The sequence below is a fragment of the Somniosus microcephalus genome, chromosome 2 (assembly GCF_052327205.1).
Source record: "Somniosus microcephalus isolate GS21.2 chromosome 2, FLI_Smic_1.0, whole genome shotgun sequence".
NCBI classification, from domain to species: Eukaryota; Metazoa; Chordata; class Chondrichthyes; order Squaliformes; family Somniosidae; genus Somniosus; species Somniosus microcephalus.
In genome coordinates, this window is record NC_140988.1 from 120769527 (window position 1) to 120784073 (window position 14547).

At 42.4% G+C, this 14547-nt stretch overlaps 2 protein-coding genes across 2 annotated transcripts in view; both read right to left on the bottom strand.

Moving 5' to 3' along the window:
• The window catches only part of cpz (carboxypeptidase Z), a 45693-nt gene extending 42737 nt beyond the window's left edge, over positions 1 to 2956 (bottom strand). Inside the window, exon 1 of the mRNA XM_085962182.1 lies at positions 2860 to 2956. Coding sequence (XP_085818308.1) covers positions 2860 to 2947 — 88 coding nt within the window. The 5' untranslated portion in view covers positions 2948 to 2956. The remainder of the gene's footprint in view (positions 1 to 2859) is intronic.
• A 1023-nt stretch (positions 2957 to 3979) lies between these two features.
• Positions 3980 to 11652, bottom strand: LOC147122917 (G protein-coupled receptor 26-like). Its single transcript, XM_085962191.1, has 3 exons — positions 10985 to 11652; positions 9792 to 9905; positions 3980 to 4214 (listed from the first exon to the last, which is right to left on the bottom strand). Exons 1-3 carry the CDS (start codon positions 11650 to 11652, stop codon positions 3980 to 3982), a joined length of 1017 nt encoding a protein of 338 aa, XP_085818317.1.
• Positions 11653 to 14547: the final 2895 nt, after the last annotated feature.

Genomic DNA, 14547 nt, shown 5'->3' on the forward strand with positions numbered 1-14547 from the left:
ACTTACCTGAAGGTATGTGATACAGACACTGGCATCCCAAAATGGGAGAGGGGGTTTGATTCCTAGCAATAACATCTCCCACTTAAATATAAAAAAACGCCAAAAATTATAAGATTCATCATTTGGTTGGAATTGGCACCATGTTTCCTTGATGAATATTTTGTTTCTCATATCTCCCATAAATCTAGCCAACATGCACCATTTCTTACCTTTGAAGGTTCTACATCTATCAACACTCTTGGCCTCACTATATGCTCTGACTGTAAATGAAAATCCTGTATTTCCTCCATTGCTAAAGTTGACTCCAAGAAGCTCAATTTGCTCTTTCATGCCAAAGAATTTTTTAATCAACTTAACAACTCTTATCTCTATAAAACCCAAGTCTGTCCAAGACTTGAGTAATGCCTCCACATCTGGGGAAGCTATTCTACCATCTCTCTTGTACTCTTAGATGGTTTCCAAGAAAAAGCTTGTTGTCAGATAGGTGCCCCTCTCTCACATCTAGTCTCCACTTTCTCTCTCTCTATTGCAACTTTTCTTGACTATGTAGTTAATGTTCCTGTTATTCACTCTGAACTACAAAAGGCACCATTTTGTGTGCTATTCCTCCTCCCTACATTTTGATTATATTCAAGTCAAAACGTATTGCATTGTTTCCTACTGTAGTTCATTCCTTCCCAGGACCTCAAATTTGTGAAAGTTCTTGTCTCTCTCAATCTTTTCCTAACTGTACCTTTTTTTATTCTGTTATCTACCCAGGAATATTAAAGTTTGGAATTTCTCTCACTTCAGACCTCATACTTTAAAGTGTCAAACTTTGTTTCAAAACAACATAATCTTAGAAAAGAGGAAAGAAGCCAATCATTTCTTGCTGCTTTTTCTGACATTGGGGAGTTAGCCTCTAATTGACCTCAGAATGTCCCTAATTACAGCAATTAGACCCGTGGCCTTAAAAGGGCATGGTCTCACCTCGGCAGCAAAATAATACACCGTGTATTATAGATAGGGTATAATCACTGCTTTCCTTATGAAACAGCATGGTTCTGAATTTCTGCAGGATTCTCCTGCCATTAACTCCACTGGCACATTGGCTGAATCCTGGAAAAGCGATGCAAACACCTGTTCTTGGCTGTTAATGGGATTAGAATAGACAGGGCTTGATGGCCGGCGCGGACATGATGGGCCGAAGGTCCTCTTTCTGTGCTGTATAACTCTACTCTATGACTTAACATCGTTTGTCAGGGGATTCTGCTGATCTCGCACCCAAGAACCACTGCAGAAATCCCAGGCCCATAGGGCCACTGACTTACCATGAGCAACCCCACAAGAGATCCACTAGTAGAATTGAAAACGTCAATGTGCTAACGAAAGGCCATCCACCTCAAACGTTAACTCTGTTTCTCTCACTCCACAGATGCTGCCTGACCTGCTGAGTATTTCCAGCATTTTCTGTTTTTATTTCAGATTTCCAGCATCCAGTCTTTTTTTCAGGGCCTCACAGGAATGTTACTCAACAGCAAGTCCTGACAATTTTACACTAGAGACACTAGGTGGCAGCAGAGACTATGTCAGCCTTTGTTTAATCTTGAATAATTTACCATAGGGGAATCTAGTAAAAGACAAAGTTGTTAACCATGGATGGAATTTTCGAACTAAAGTCTTCAGAGACCAAACCAGAACATGGAAAAGAACATGTCGAAGTGCCATCTGCTCGTCTCGTTTTGTCTTCATCTGTTTTATAAATCCGCTCTCGATCTTTGAAAAACCATCATCTGCTGAAAAGTGAAATAGGGAATCTGCACTGGACCCGATATAAATATTTATTGGCACCCAGAGTATAGTGCAACTTTAGTTTGTATGTAACTAATTCAGAAATAACATTCCCTTAGCTATTTCCATAATGGGTTATTCCACCGTGACACTCAAATGTAATCTGGAAGTGAAATAAGTCTTCAGTCTTTAGCATAGATATCAGGTAGTGAGTTCAGTCATTCTCATTTGATTGGAAACCACTGAACGCTGAAGACACTCTCAAGCTGTCGGGATTTAGTGCTGCCGGAGGACGGACGGTCTCTCAGAGACTTCAACTAATTTCTCCAGCAGCCCACGAGCATCTGGTGCAAACAAACACGGGGCGGGTTCCCTGTTCTACTTTCCCCACATGTATCTGGAACTGTGCCTGCGAGATGTGGGTACGAATATAACAGCGATCCGTGTTTGTTGCAGATAACCTCAGTGGCGACGAAACTCTGACCTCTGGTATGAGGACACCTGGTCCTCTAACTCACCTAGAAATTGTGCGCTTTAAAAATTACAAATAAGATTTTTTTTCGACCAAAGTTAAAGCTAAGAGTTACTTAAAGTTATTCCGGTGATGCGACAACTGCGCTGCAAAATCGCCACGATGGCACGGGCAATCCAACTTGGTAAACTTTTTTTATCTTGAAAATTTATTTGCAAACTCCTCGCATTAACATTTTTTTCCTTCAAAGAAAAGTTGCATGTCACATAACGAATCGCCACATTGTACTTTCTAACTTTGGTCGTTACACATGTTTGTATTTACGTATAACCCCCCAGGGAGTACATCTGTTTTGCAGACAGGGCTGTCTGATTGATAGAAGCAGTATCAGTTCTTGTCTGAGATCGCAGGGCAACGTCTAGCGAGCAATTCTTTCAAAAGCATCGAAAGATGAGAGTCAAAACATAAAGTTATATAAATACACCGTCAATGTTAAACAAGCACCCGGTATTGTGACTGGAGTAAAAAGGTATAGTGAAGCTCGTTCGGTGGCCAGTTACTAAGTCCCGGAATGCGGCGTTAAATTAGACATGTACACAGTTGTTGCTCTTTCTTACCTAGTACTTGATCGCCGGGCTCACACCGCGGAGCGCAATGTACTATTGCAATAAGAAGGACGTGCAGAACAAACGGGACCGGATTCATTTCGCTCCGTTTGTGTGCACTGCTCTCTGATAATGGCACTAGACGGCAGGCTTGAATTATATGTGTGCACCGTTGCCAAATAGGATCTGAAAGGCAGTGCGCATGTTTTATAAGAAATACGGCGGAATATCATATTACCGTATTGCCACGTGGATGTACAATTACAATCGTGAAATTACAAGAGAGAAACACCAGCTAGTCTCGATGGAAATGTTGGCATTCGGTAATTGTAAACCCCGGACTCACACACAGACTGCCCTTAAACCATTGCGTGAAATGTATAGAGTTAAACGGCGGTAATAACTATAATCTTATTCACATGCCGTAATTTGTTTGTTTTCGATTTATTTCCTCAAACGAGACTCGTGTTTAAATAAAATTCTGTTCGACACACAAAGTGGTCTCATGAAACTTTTATTGTTGCTTCGTTTATCAGTCGCGAAGCTCACATAGAATGTAAACACCGTAGACACGTTCAGTATTAATCTCACAACGGTTTCCCCCCGCCCTGAAATCTAGTCTAAACCAACGACTTTGAGCGTACATTGTGGACATTCAACTGGAATGCTTGGTGGAGTTGCCTTGATCTTGGACAACGTTCCTTTTTGTTTTATCGTTTGTGTTTTAAACAGGATCATGAATGCTTTAACTTTTGGCGCAGGACTTAGACAGGTTAATGAATTCATTCTGTAACTGATCTATAGAAAGCCTTAACAAAGTTTAAGTGACACAGTGTAAACAGATCATTTCAACTGACACCCCCTCCCCAATATACAAATACTCAAGCTTAATAATTATTTGCACAAAACTGCGAAAATACAAATATTTACGGAAAAAGACGAAAACTCTGACCATAATACATTCTTTCAATAAAATATTTAATATCATAAAAAGACATTTGCCTTTGGCGCTTATAGTTTTCCTCATAACATTGGAATGATCAGAAAGTGCATGTAGTCTCACGTGCTTCCGATTGGCAGAACTTTGACTTACAATTGGTGAAAGGGGTCACTGAACGGCTCAAGGTGCCCCTCAGGTTCTCTGCAGGCAGTAATCGTTCTCGGTATCCAAGGAGCTGTTGTGTCCGGAGGAGGGATACAAATCCCTTTTAAGTAACCGGTTGACTATGTTGACCAGGACTTTCTTGTACTGTTGACGCAGCAGCGAATAGACGAAAGGGTCCGAAGCAGCTTTGCTGTAGGCGAGGCACTTACTCAGAACTCCCCAGTAGTAGTTTATGGTCACAAAGGGAAGCAGCTCTATCAACCTGTGTGTGGGGGGAGAAAAATCATACCGGCTCCATTAATAGTCCTGTAGTCGACATGCAATCAAAACAGCAGCGGGGCGACCGGCTTCCCATTATATAGAATTTTCAGCACAGAAACAGGCCATTCGGCCCAACTCGTCAATATTGGTGTGTATACTCCACATCACCTTCCTCCCACCCTACTTCATCTCCATATGGTCTTCTCAGCTGGAGGACCGAGTTTCACCTTTAATTCCATCGGCCCCACACAGAACAACCCCTCCTCCCTATAGATAAGTAAATGCGTTCATCTATTTGAATCGTTTTAACACGACCTGCTTCCGAAATAACATATTGGGATGTAAAACTTGCTTGCTGCTCAATGTTACTCTATAAATGTGTTTTATCGTGCTGAGTGGGTACTCGAGATTGCACTTTAGCTTCGCATCTGTTGGCTGGCTCCTCCTAAGCTCCTCGTGTTCCATTTGTTTCTGGCCCGCTCGGTACCGAAGCAAACTGCACGGCTCTTTGCCCCTGTGTCCTTTCCGTGTGTTTCACATTGTACACGTTAGAATGACGTGACATGGATCAAGTATTTACAGCTCGGAGTTGGACGAGAGTTACCACCTTGGACACGTGGGTTATTAAGTATGGCTCCGCACCGCAGCCCATCGTGTTTCTTGCTCCCTGGACCCCAGTCCATGCTAACGTTTCCCCTACGTCTTTTAGATTGAACCCACTCTTAACACAGGATGTCTTTTCACAGTAGTCCTGTCACACCATTGTCAGCATTGACTAACCGACATTGTGTAATTAAAACAACTCAGTTTGAAGAAAAGCTGGCGGTATATCACCTCATTTTAGCGACATCCGCACAGTACACCAAATATGCTATATGGGGGTTTTCGTGTCTGGACAATATTATTCAGCAAATGTTACTTGTAAATATTTAATGGACTATTGCTTTTTCTATTATTTTCAAGGCTGTTGGCCCCATGCTGTGAATGAATTGCACACATCCAAGTCTGAACCGAAATGCCACCCCGCGATTTTCTCTGTTTCAATTGCACCTCTGGTGTACTATTGGCAAAAGTTCAAAACAACGGAGGGTGCCGTTGACTTGGCGAAGCAATTCGGCTTCACCAAATCAACATCAGAGTTTTCACATTGTATCGCGAAGTGCAAAGAACCTTTATGGCTATAGATGTTTGTTTAGGGAACGTGAACTATTTATGCATTCTGAAAATGCACTTTCCGTTAGGTTGCTCTGGAGTTTTCAGTGCAATTCGCTCGAAATCCGCCAAACTAGCACAAAAGATCGTGGAATGTCAAGCGCAAATTAAAGCCAGCTCAAATTGAGTTTCTGCAATCTTTCCTGCTGGTCTAAAAAAAACATGGCTGTGTTTATTTGCACCACGAGTGGGTTGGACCTGATTTCTGATTGGTCCCCTTGGAGGATACGACACACCCAACTGCTTGTCTGGAATGTGTAATTTGACCTTGCCTGCTGGACAGTAATTCAAAGGGGGAAGAATTCGGTATCGACCATTTTGGGTCACTAACATCGCCTGGTTGCTAACTTTAGCGCCCGTTGCTAATTAGCGCCAGTGACCGCAAAATTCTGTATTAGCGCCCCAAGAGGGAGGTGGAGCGTCCCACTTCCTTCTAAGAGTGCTAGTCACGAATATCGGGGCAGTAACTTCTGCAGCGCTATGCACTGGCCCATGTAGCACTGCCACATGGAAGAGCTCTTCCCCTCATTAAAGGGGAGGGCCCAAGCCCACAACACTGCAGGACCCTACCTGGACCACTCGGGAGCGGATTGGCATGCCAGCAGCCTGGCACACAGGAGGAGTGCTGGGCTGCCAGTTCGCGGCATGGACTCCGCATTCTAAGATGCAATGGACCAGTTGGCACCGCCGCGAAACTCCCGCTGAATTTAGCAGGAGTTGGTAGCGACGCCATGCCCAGGCATAAAGTCATCCGTGCCCCAGGGGTGCTAACGGGAGGCGCTAAGGTACCAAAGTCTCTGCAGTGTGTAATTTGATCCAGTCATTGTCAACAAGCAGGCTGCTCCAATGCAGCCATGACAGTAGCATCTACCTGTTAATGCAGAGGGTCACCTAGAAAAGCAAGATAACTCTCACACGGCCACGTGTAGCCTGCCCTGTCAACCTCCTCCCAATCATCAATTGAGTAATATAACATAGAATGCTGGAAATGCTCAGCAGGTCAGGCAGCATCTGTGGAGAGATAAACAGAGTTAACGTTTCAGGTCGATGACCTTTCATCAGAACTGTTTCTCTTTCCATAAATGCTGCCTGATTTGCTGAGTGAAATCCACAGCAGTGTGTATTTTACATAATTTGAGCTGCAAGGTTGGTTTATTGAGGCGCATTTCATTCAACGAGTACAGGTGAGGGTGACGCCATTGCAAGTGACATCACAAGCAGAACCGTAGATTTTTAGCATGCACTGAGAATTACACCATCGAATGGCCCAGCTCAGGCATAGGATGACATCACGGGTGAATCGAAACCGGCCCCAATCACTGCGTCCAACTAAACACTTTGGGTGAGAGCTGCGGTGACTGATGGGGCATTGTGTGTGGGTTTATTGGGTACGAAGTGAATAGTGACGGAGTCATGACTTCCGGATTTCGTCCAGTCCAATGATGTCACTTGCTGCAAACGCTTTCCGAGAAATCACCTCACTGCCATTCATGGTCAAGAGCATGATCCAGGTTTGCGGGGAGGTGAAGGAGAATGTGCTTCGGGTGTAAAACGGGTGAAGGTGGGGTTGGAAGAATGACATCCACGTCTAACAGAGGGTGGAGAAGGTGATCCGTCTTCCCAGCTGAATAACGATCTCACTCTCATCCCCCTCCCCTTTTGACCTGGATCCCGTTCTTCACTCATTCCCATTGTTCTCTCCGTGCTCTTCCCCACCCCGCCGAGTTCATGACCTTCTCCCCCCCTCTAGCTTCTGACCTTCTCCACCCCCAAACTCCTCTCCTCTCCCCGCCTCCATCCCCTGTCCTCTCCCCGTCCGATCTCCTGACCTTTTTCCAAAGTGAGGAAACATGGTTCAGGCCGCAGCCCTGCAGTTAGGTACATGCGTGGCTGGAACCTCCGGTGAACATGCACAGCCACATCATCGGGTGCGCATGCGCGGCTCCAGCGGGCGGAGAGGGACGATGTTTAGGCTCCATCCCCATACATACGCTGAATGCCTCAAATTTGTTTGTACAAATAATCACTGAAAAAAACATTGTGCTAGAATCTAGCCCCACCCACAAAACTGGCCACACACCCTGATGGAATTAATCACTATTGCGATGTTCCACTAATTGCGTTCGTTTGTGGCCTGTCCAGGCGACTCTTAAAACTAAACTTTTTAGGCGCAAGGGCACTAATAGGCAGCTTGTAAAAGCTTTGAAATATTCAAAATATTTAATCTACTAAAACTGACTACTGTACACCAATTAAACTAATAAATCGTTCTGTACAGTTTTTGAAGTCATTTTTAGTTATTTCAAATCAGCTGGTGGACTATACACTCATTAAAAATGCTTAGTTTTTGTGATAAACCTACTTTCAGTTGTATTAATAAAACAGCACCAGGTTACCATTCTTAAATATATCAAGGAATATTATTTAATGCAAGAAAACGCTGCCGGATTGCACTGGTTCATGGAAGATTTTACATTCAGTAATATACAAATGAGCTTGAGTGGAAACTTGAGCAAAAAAATCAAGTCAGAAAACTAGTGCAACTTTGAACGCAATTTGTGCCTGGATTGCCGATTGCGCCCAAAGCAGAAACTATAAACTAGCTGTTCTCTCCACAAATGTCGCCTGACCTGCTGAGTTTTCTGGCATTTTCTGTTTCTATTTTCTGCTAGCTATACTAGTCTTCTGTCACATTTTACTTCCTAAGAATCGCTGTCAGTCTGGCGAGACAAAGTCAAAAGTGCCAAGTGACAACAATATGGCCTAATGAATACTTCACACATTTTTGATTGGATTTGACGGATCCCAGGAAATCAGCTTCTGAATCTCAAGTCACAGTCAGGGTGAAGCTCGTAGTTCTTATCCGAATCACGTGGTGGAGCTTCCCACTGCGGAAAACCAGAACACTCTGCAGGAAGGGAGGGAAGTCTGGTTCATATTGCAATAATAACCGCGAGATGGGCGGTTTATTGTTAGTAACATTTTCAGATCACTGCAGAGTGTAAAATTGTCATCCAGCCTCGCCATCTCAATCTGATTAGAAACAGTCTAATGGCTCAATCGTTCCAATTGGGAAACAACTCTGTCAATTAAAAGTAAAATACCGCATGGAGATAATGTTTACTTTGCTAAAGGACTTTCAGGGACTTGATTTTTCAGTGAGCTTTTCCTGGAGAATACTTTCAACACTCCAGACGGTTTGTTAAAAATAGACTCAGAAATCATAGGCCTTGGATAAGTGCCCCAGGAGGTTATTTCCAGGCTTCCCTCTTTAAATGGCTTTTAAAAGATGGGAACTGCTTGTCGATATGTAATGGTGCCACATTAGCCCATCTCTATCCAATTTATTATTTAGGACAATCGTCAGATGAGGGGCTATTGTTTAACTGTAACGTTGAGTGTCTCATATGCAGGACCCGTTCCAATATCAAAAAATCAGGTCACATACGGGGCACGGTGGAACATGCATATTTATACATTTCGCTACTTGGGTCCACAACTAGAAAATAGATAACGTTCACTATATAATCACACGATGGCCATATCGGTAGGCAACAAAAGACGGAATGTTACATGCAAACATGTTTGGATCACATTACATGTTTGAACGTTGTTGATCATTGTCAACAAGTGAAGAACACACGAAGACGCAACCAGCACATAATTGAGATGGTTAATCATAAATTGTGGTCCTAAGATGTTTATGGGAAAGTGGCGAAGCGCAAGTGAGGCATTCAAATAACTGTTCAGTACTTTATCTTTGCATTACAGCAGTGAGGTATTTGTTTTGTCAGGTGTTTCGGTGCTTTTAATGTTATTGACACAACTTAAGGATGCGCCCTCCAAAGCCAGGCGGACAATCGGCTCATATTCATGGCTCGTTGCTAGCACTCGAAGGAAAGCCCGAGTTTCTTGTGAATATGAGAAATAGGCAATGGGTTACTGTTGTTTGTTTAACAGCACAGATCCACCCCAAATAAGCAATGAGCTAAATGTAGCTACCGTTGGGAAAAAACGATCATTGCCGTTAACTTGAATATGCTTTAATTGATTGGACGCGTGTACTGGCGACGGGATCCCAGGTTTGAGCAGCCGCCGTGCATATAGCTTGTGACTGTGTTGTTTCATTCTGTGTAAATCACCCCATGCCCGCCCTCCCCAGAACTAGCATGACTAGCTAACCAAGCGGATGCTTTATGTTGTAAGAGCTCTTTCAGTAATGCATCATTATCTTCTGATGTTGTTTTAATAGCCTTAATTAAACGGTATTATTTCCTATTCGTTCTTAATAAGAAAAATAAAGGCGATCTCAATTATTTGGCAAACTATCGAAAGCCAAGAACGTTGAATGTCTGAAGTATTTTACCTGGTTATAACATAAGGAGCAAAACAGACAATAAAGGACCCTATAAAAATGCTGATCTTCTTGGTTGCACGCTGTCTTCTACTTTTTTGCTCCGCGAGGCAACGCTGTTTCACACTGAAATGAGAAGAAAACCAGCACTTAATGTCATACTGTTACGAGGTACAGTTATGTGGTGAATTCCGAGACCCTACCAGCCATGAAAATAATCACTTGTGTAAATCTTACGTTTAGTTCATTTTATTTGGTAAAAAAAATCCAGTCAGTACGAAAAAATAAAACATAATAAAACCGAGAAATTTTAATCAAATAATTTCATGTCTAAACACAACAGCGTTGTTGCATCAATGCAGCATGGTTGTATTTATAAACATGTATTGGGAGAGATGACTGCCCACGGAACAATCCGGGGTACGTCCTTAATCCTTCATATTTTCGATGGTTCAAAACTGCTTTCTGTTCTACAGCATACCCTCCTCCATCTTCCAAACACTGGTTGGTTGTACTTGCTTTTTGAAAAAAAAGTACTCTGAATAACAAAAGTACGATAGTAAATACTGCCATAGCTACAACGGGAACAAGGCGCGCCAATGTACTGCTAGTAAACCTTGTTCTGTCACTCTGTATAAATAATGTTGATAACATAAAAATGGGGTATAAGACAGTGAACGGGTGAATGTAAATTCTCGGGTCGGAAAGGTTATGGTAAGGACTTTGTAGCCTCTCTGACGCCGCTCTGGCACTGGGATGCACTGTCTGCAAGGCTGGTGGGATTCAATAGTAACTTTCAAAAGGGGATTGAATATATACTTAAAGGGGAAAATGCAGGGTTAGGGGGAGCGAGCAGGGGAGTGGGACTAATTAGATAGCTCTTTCAAAGAGCCGGCACAGGGAGCTGGGCCGAATGGCCTCCTTCTGTGCTGTAAGATTATATGATTCTATGATTCTTAAACCTTATTTGATAACAACTGCAGACACAATGAGGAATTACTGATGTGTTTGCATACGACCGTTAACCGCCCACAGAATACATAGGTATTTATGCTCACTTCAAACAAAACACGTTTAATTCACATGAAATTAATTCTGTAACGCCCTAGCACTAGCAATGCATTGTGCTCAATAGTTATGGAACCCACACCATAGAAAACCTGTTGCAACAAACTTAACAAGTTTCTAAAAACAGATGGCATTACCTGGGGTGGATATCCACCAGTAAAACCAAAGTTTGCATGGTGATAATGTCTATTCTTCTGCAATGAAAGCGTGCAACCTTCAAAACCTTCAGATATGTAAAGCACAATATTACAAGGGAAAGCATAAAGCTGGTGGCGTGAAAGACAATGGTGAGCACTGTAAACTGTCTCCTCTCCATCTCTTCTTGCAGATGCAAAGTACACGATGCGTATATATTATTGAATCCGACCCAGGTAAAGAAAACTGCGACGACGGGGAAAGTGAGAGAATGGACCCAAGTGTAGCTCATCATAAGCACGGCGTCCTTGTACCTCATCTTACTGGCATAACTTAAGGGGAACACCACGGCAATCCACTTGTCTATGCTTAATGCTGCCATGCTCAACATAGTGTTCGTGGTGAGAAATGTTTCCAAAAACCCAACTGTTTGACAGATGCAATCACCAAATGGTTGCTGTTTTTTGACAATCCCCAACAATGTCGCTGGCATATTCAAAACGGTGATAAGCAGATTACAGAAAGACAAGTTAACTATAAATATGCCCGGCACTTGCTTGCGGATGTCGGAGCTGTAGATGAAGCATATCAACACCAACAAGTTGGACAATAAGGAGACGATCAGCACCACAACGATGAACAGCACCAGAAGAACTTCTGCCAAGTCCATCTCTCAAAGGGTAGCCTTATAGCAATAGGTCAGAGCCCATCCTTTTATCTCCAGAAATATTCAATTGTAACATCAGCACCGCTGGTAATAAGCTTCTCTGATACCTAGTTTTCCTCCTCGCCGCAATCGCACGCAACAGATGTCCAAGAAAGCGTCCCTAAATCGGAGCTGTCCAAAGTCCCGGAACCGATTGGAAGAGGGAGAAACGCAGAGTTCAAAAGGTACAGATGATGCTGGAATAAAGTCGTCTTAAACCTCAGTTCCTGCACTACAGTCGGGTTCCTTCAACAATGACTTCAGCACTGCACAACCGACCAGCCCCTTCTCTCAAGCTTTCCCCCCGCACCCCCTCTCACCAGCACTCAACTGACAGTGTTGATCTCTCCCCAAAATAGACACTGTGTGTCACCTTTTCATTACCAGGCTCCATCCAACAACACCGGTCGAGTCATGCGCACAGGGACCCTCGATAGAATTGCATGCATCACGCATTGCAAAGAGATAAGAGAGAGAGTGAGCGAGAGCTGGTTGTCACCTTTTGAAGTGCAATACACTGGAAGGGATTATTCTGAAGCCATCAAGCTGGTCGCCAAGGCAGGGCAGCGCGTTGTCATTCCTCGTTATTGAAGTTTTCTTCGTTCCATGCCAGCTATGACGTTTTGCCATTGCCAAGGATTGGCTTTTACCTTCTCCTGTAGTGTTTGCGAACGGTTAACTTCTTAAAACAGGTCTAGCTGCAGCCTTAGAGCGCCACCAAAGTACACGTAGACAGGGATATTATTCAACCATTCACGTTAATATCGTGAGCAAACACAGGGCAAGCGCTGTAACAGCAACGAGAGTTTTGCTTGAGAGTGTGCTTTAGCATGCTCAGGAAAAGTAAAATATACCCATAACGGAGAAAAAGAAAGTAACAGGTTTACACAGCCCACCTTCTTCTGTTGCCTTGCTTAAAGTGGTGGAGAAAAATGAAGGTTAAGCTGTCCTATAATTGAAAGCTGTCTACATTCTCACAACCGTATACTGACATGCGTGCTGTCACCTAATTGACTATAACAGTATGCTGCTTAAAAATATTCCAAATTAAATTTGCTTCAATGATAGGCATTCACACATCTAACAATAGATATTTATACACCCATGAAAATATACTGCTTTGTATTACAGTATTCTGTACAATATCGATTTCAGTTGAATACAGTTGTACTGTTACACTACGGGATTAATTGCCTTGTTTAGGGCCTGAAGAGTCGTGACCAATCTGAAATGCACAGGAAGGTCATGCTGGAATGATTGGCTGCAACAGTTGATCTAAAATTCTAAAGGAGCAATTTTATTGGGGCTAATGACCTTTTTCCTTTTGCCAAGGTTCTTAAATCGTGATGCACATTTCCAAATACATTGATTGCCTACAGGAAATATGTTCAGCTTTATAACTTCGCCAGTAATTCAGGCACAATTGAATGTGTTGTAGTGATTAACTTATTGTTAATATGTGTAAAACACAACAATACTGATTGCGTTAAATTTTGAAGAAAACACGGAGGCTTAATTGAAAAAATAACAAGATTGTGCAAGTTTAAATAACATTTTAATAGATGCAGACATTAATATAAATAGGAAAGTGGGAAACAAAACTTTTGTTTCAGGATTAGTTAATGGTGCGTTCCAGTGAGTTTCATGCTATTGATATTTCCACTATTGTAGATGCAATTTCCAAATTAACTTCACTTATAAAGAGCAACATGTAAACATTTCAAAATTATATCTAACCCAGCAAAATCGTTTTTTCAAATATTTAAGGCATTTTTTTTCTTATTTTATAGCTGATCACATTTAATTGATTGCATAGTGGTTTTACTAATGAAAGAAAAGAAATCACAGAGTAAAACATTTGGAGTAAAGCTAGGTTTAAAATACATTTTTAAACATAAATGTTGTTATTCATCCTATTCATTTATTGGTGTATCTATCTACCTATCATCTATATATATATCATCCACAACAACTTGCATTTATATAGCGCCTTTAATGCAGTCAAACATCCCAAGGCATTTCACAGGAGTTTTATCAAACAAAATTTGACACTGATCCACATAAGGAGATATTTGGGCAGATGACTTGGTCAAAGAGGTAGGTTTTAAGGAGCGTCTTAAAGAGGAAACAGTGGTAGAGAGGCAGAGAGGCTTAGGGAAGGAATTCCAGAGCATAGGGCCAAGCCAGCTGAAAGCACAGCCACCAATGGTGGAGCGATTAAAATTGGGGATGCACAAGAGGCCAGAACTGGAGAAGCACAGATATCTCAGAGGGCTGTAGAGCTGGAGGAGGTTACAGTGGTAGGAAAGGGTGAGGCCATGGAGGGATTTGAAAACAAGAATGAGAATTTTAAAATTGAGGCATTGGTGAACCGGGAGCCAATGTAGGTTAGCGAGCACAGGGGTGACTGGTGAACGAGATTTGGTGTGAGTTAGCATATCCATCTATCTATCCATCCATCCATCCATCTATCTCTCTAACTATCTATCTAGTAAATGCCCCACAAGCTCCAGGTTTTCGCATGTGATGCGCATGCACAAAAACCTGGAACTTGCGATCTGCAAAAATCTTCTTGACAGATCATCTGTAGCCTCAGGAAATGGACTTTCACTGGTGGAGTGTTGGGCTATTTGCCCAACTACTGCCCAGCAAATGCCCCTGAAACTCTTACATCTGGAAAAAAACATCCACCTCCGACCGCAAATTCATGCTCTATTATCTATCTATCTGTCTATCTATCTGTCTATCTACGCATCTATCTATATAATAACTATCTATATATCATCTATCAATATAATAACTTTATATCATCTATCTATCCATCTATCTCTCTATCATCTACCTATATATCATCTATCA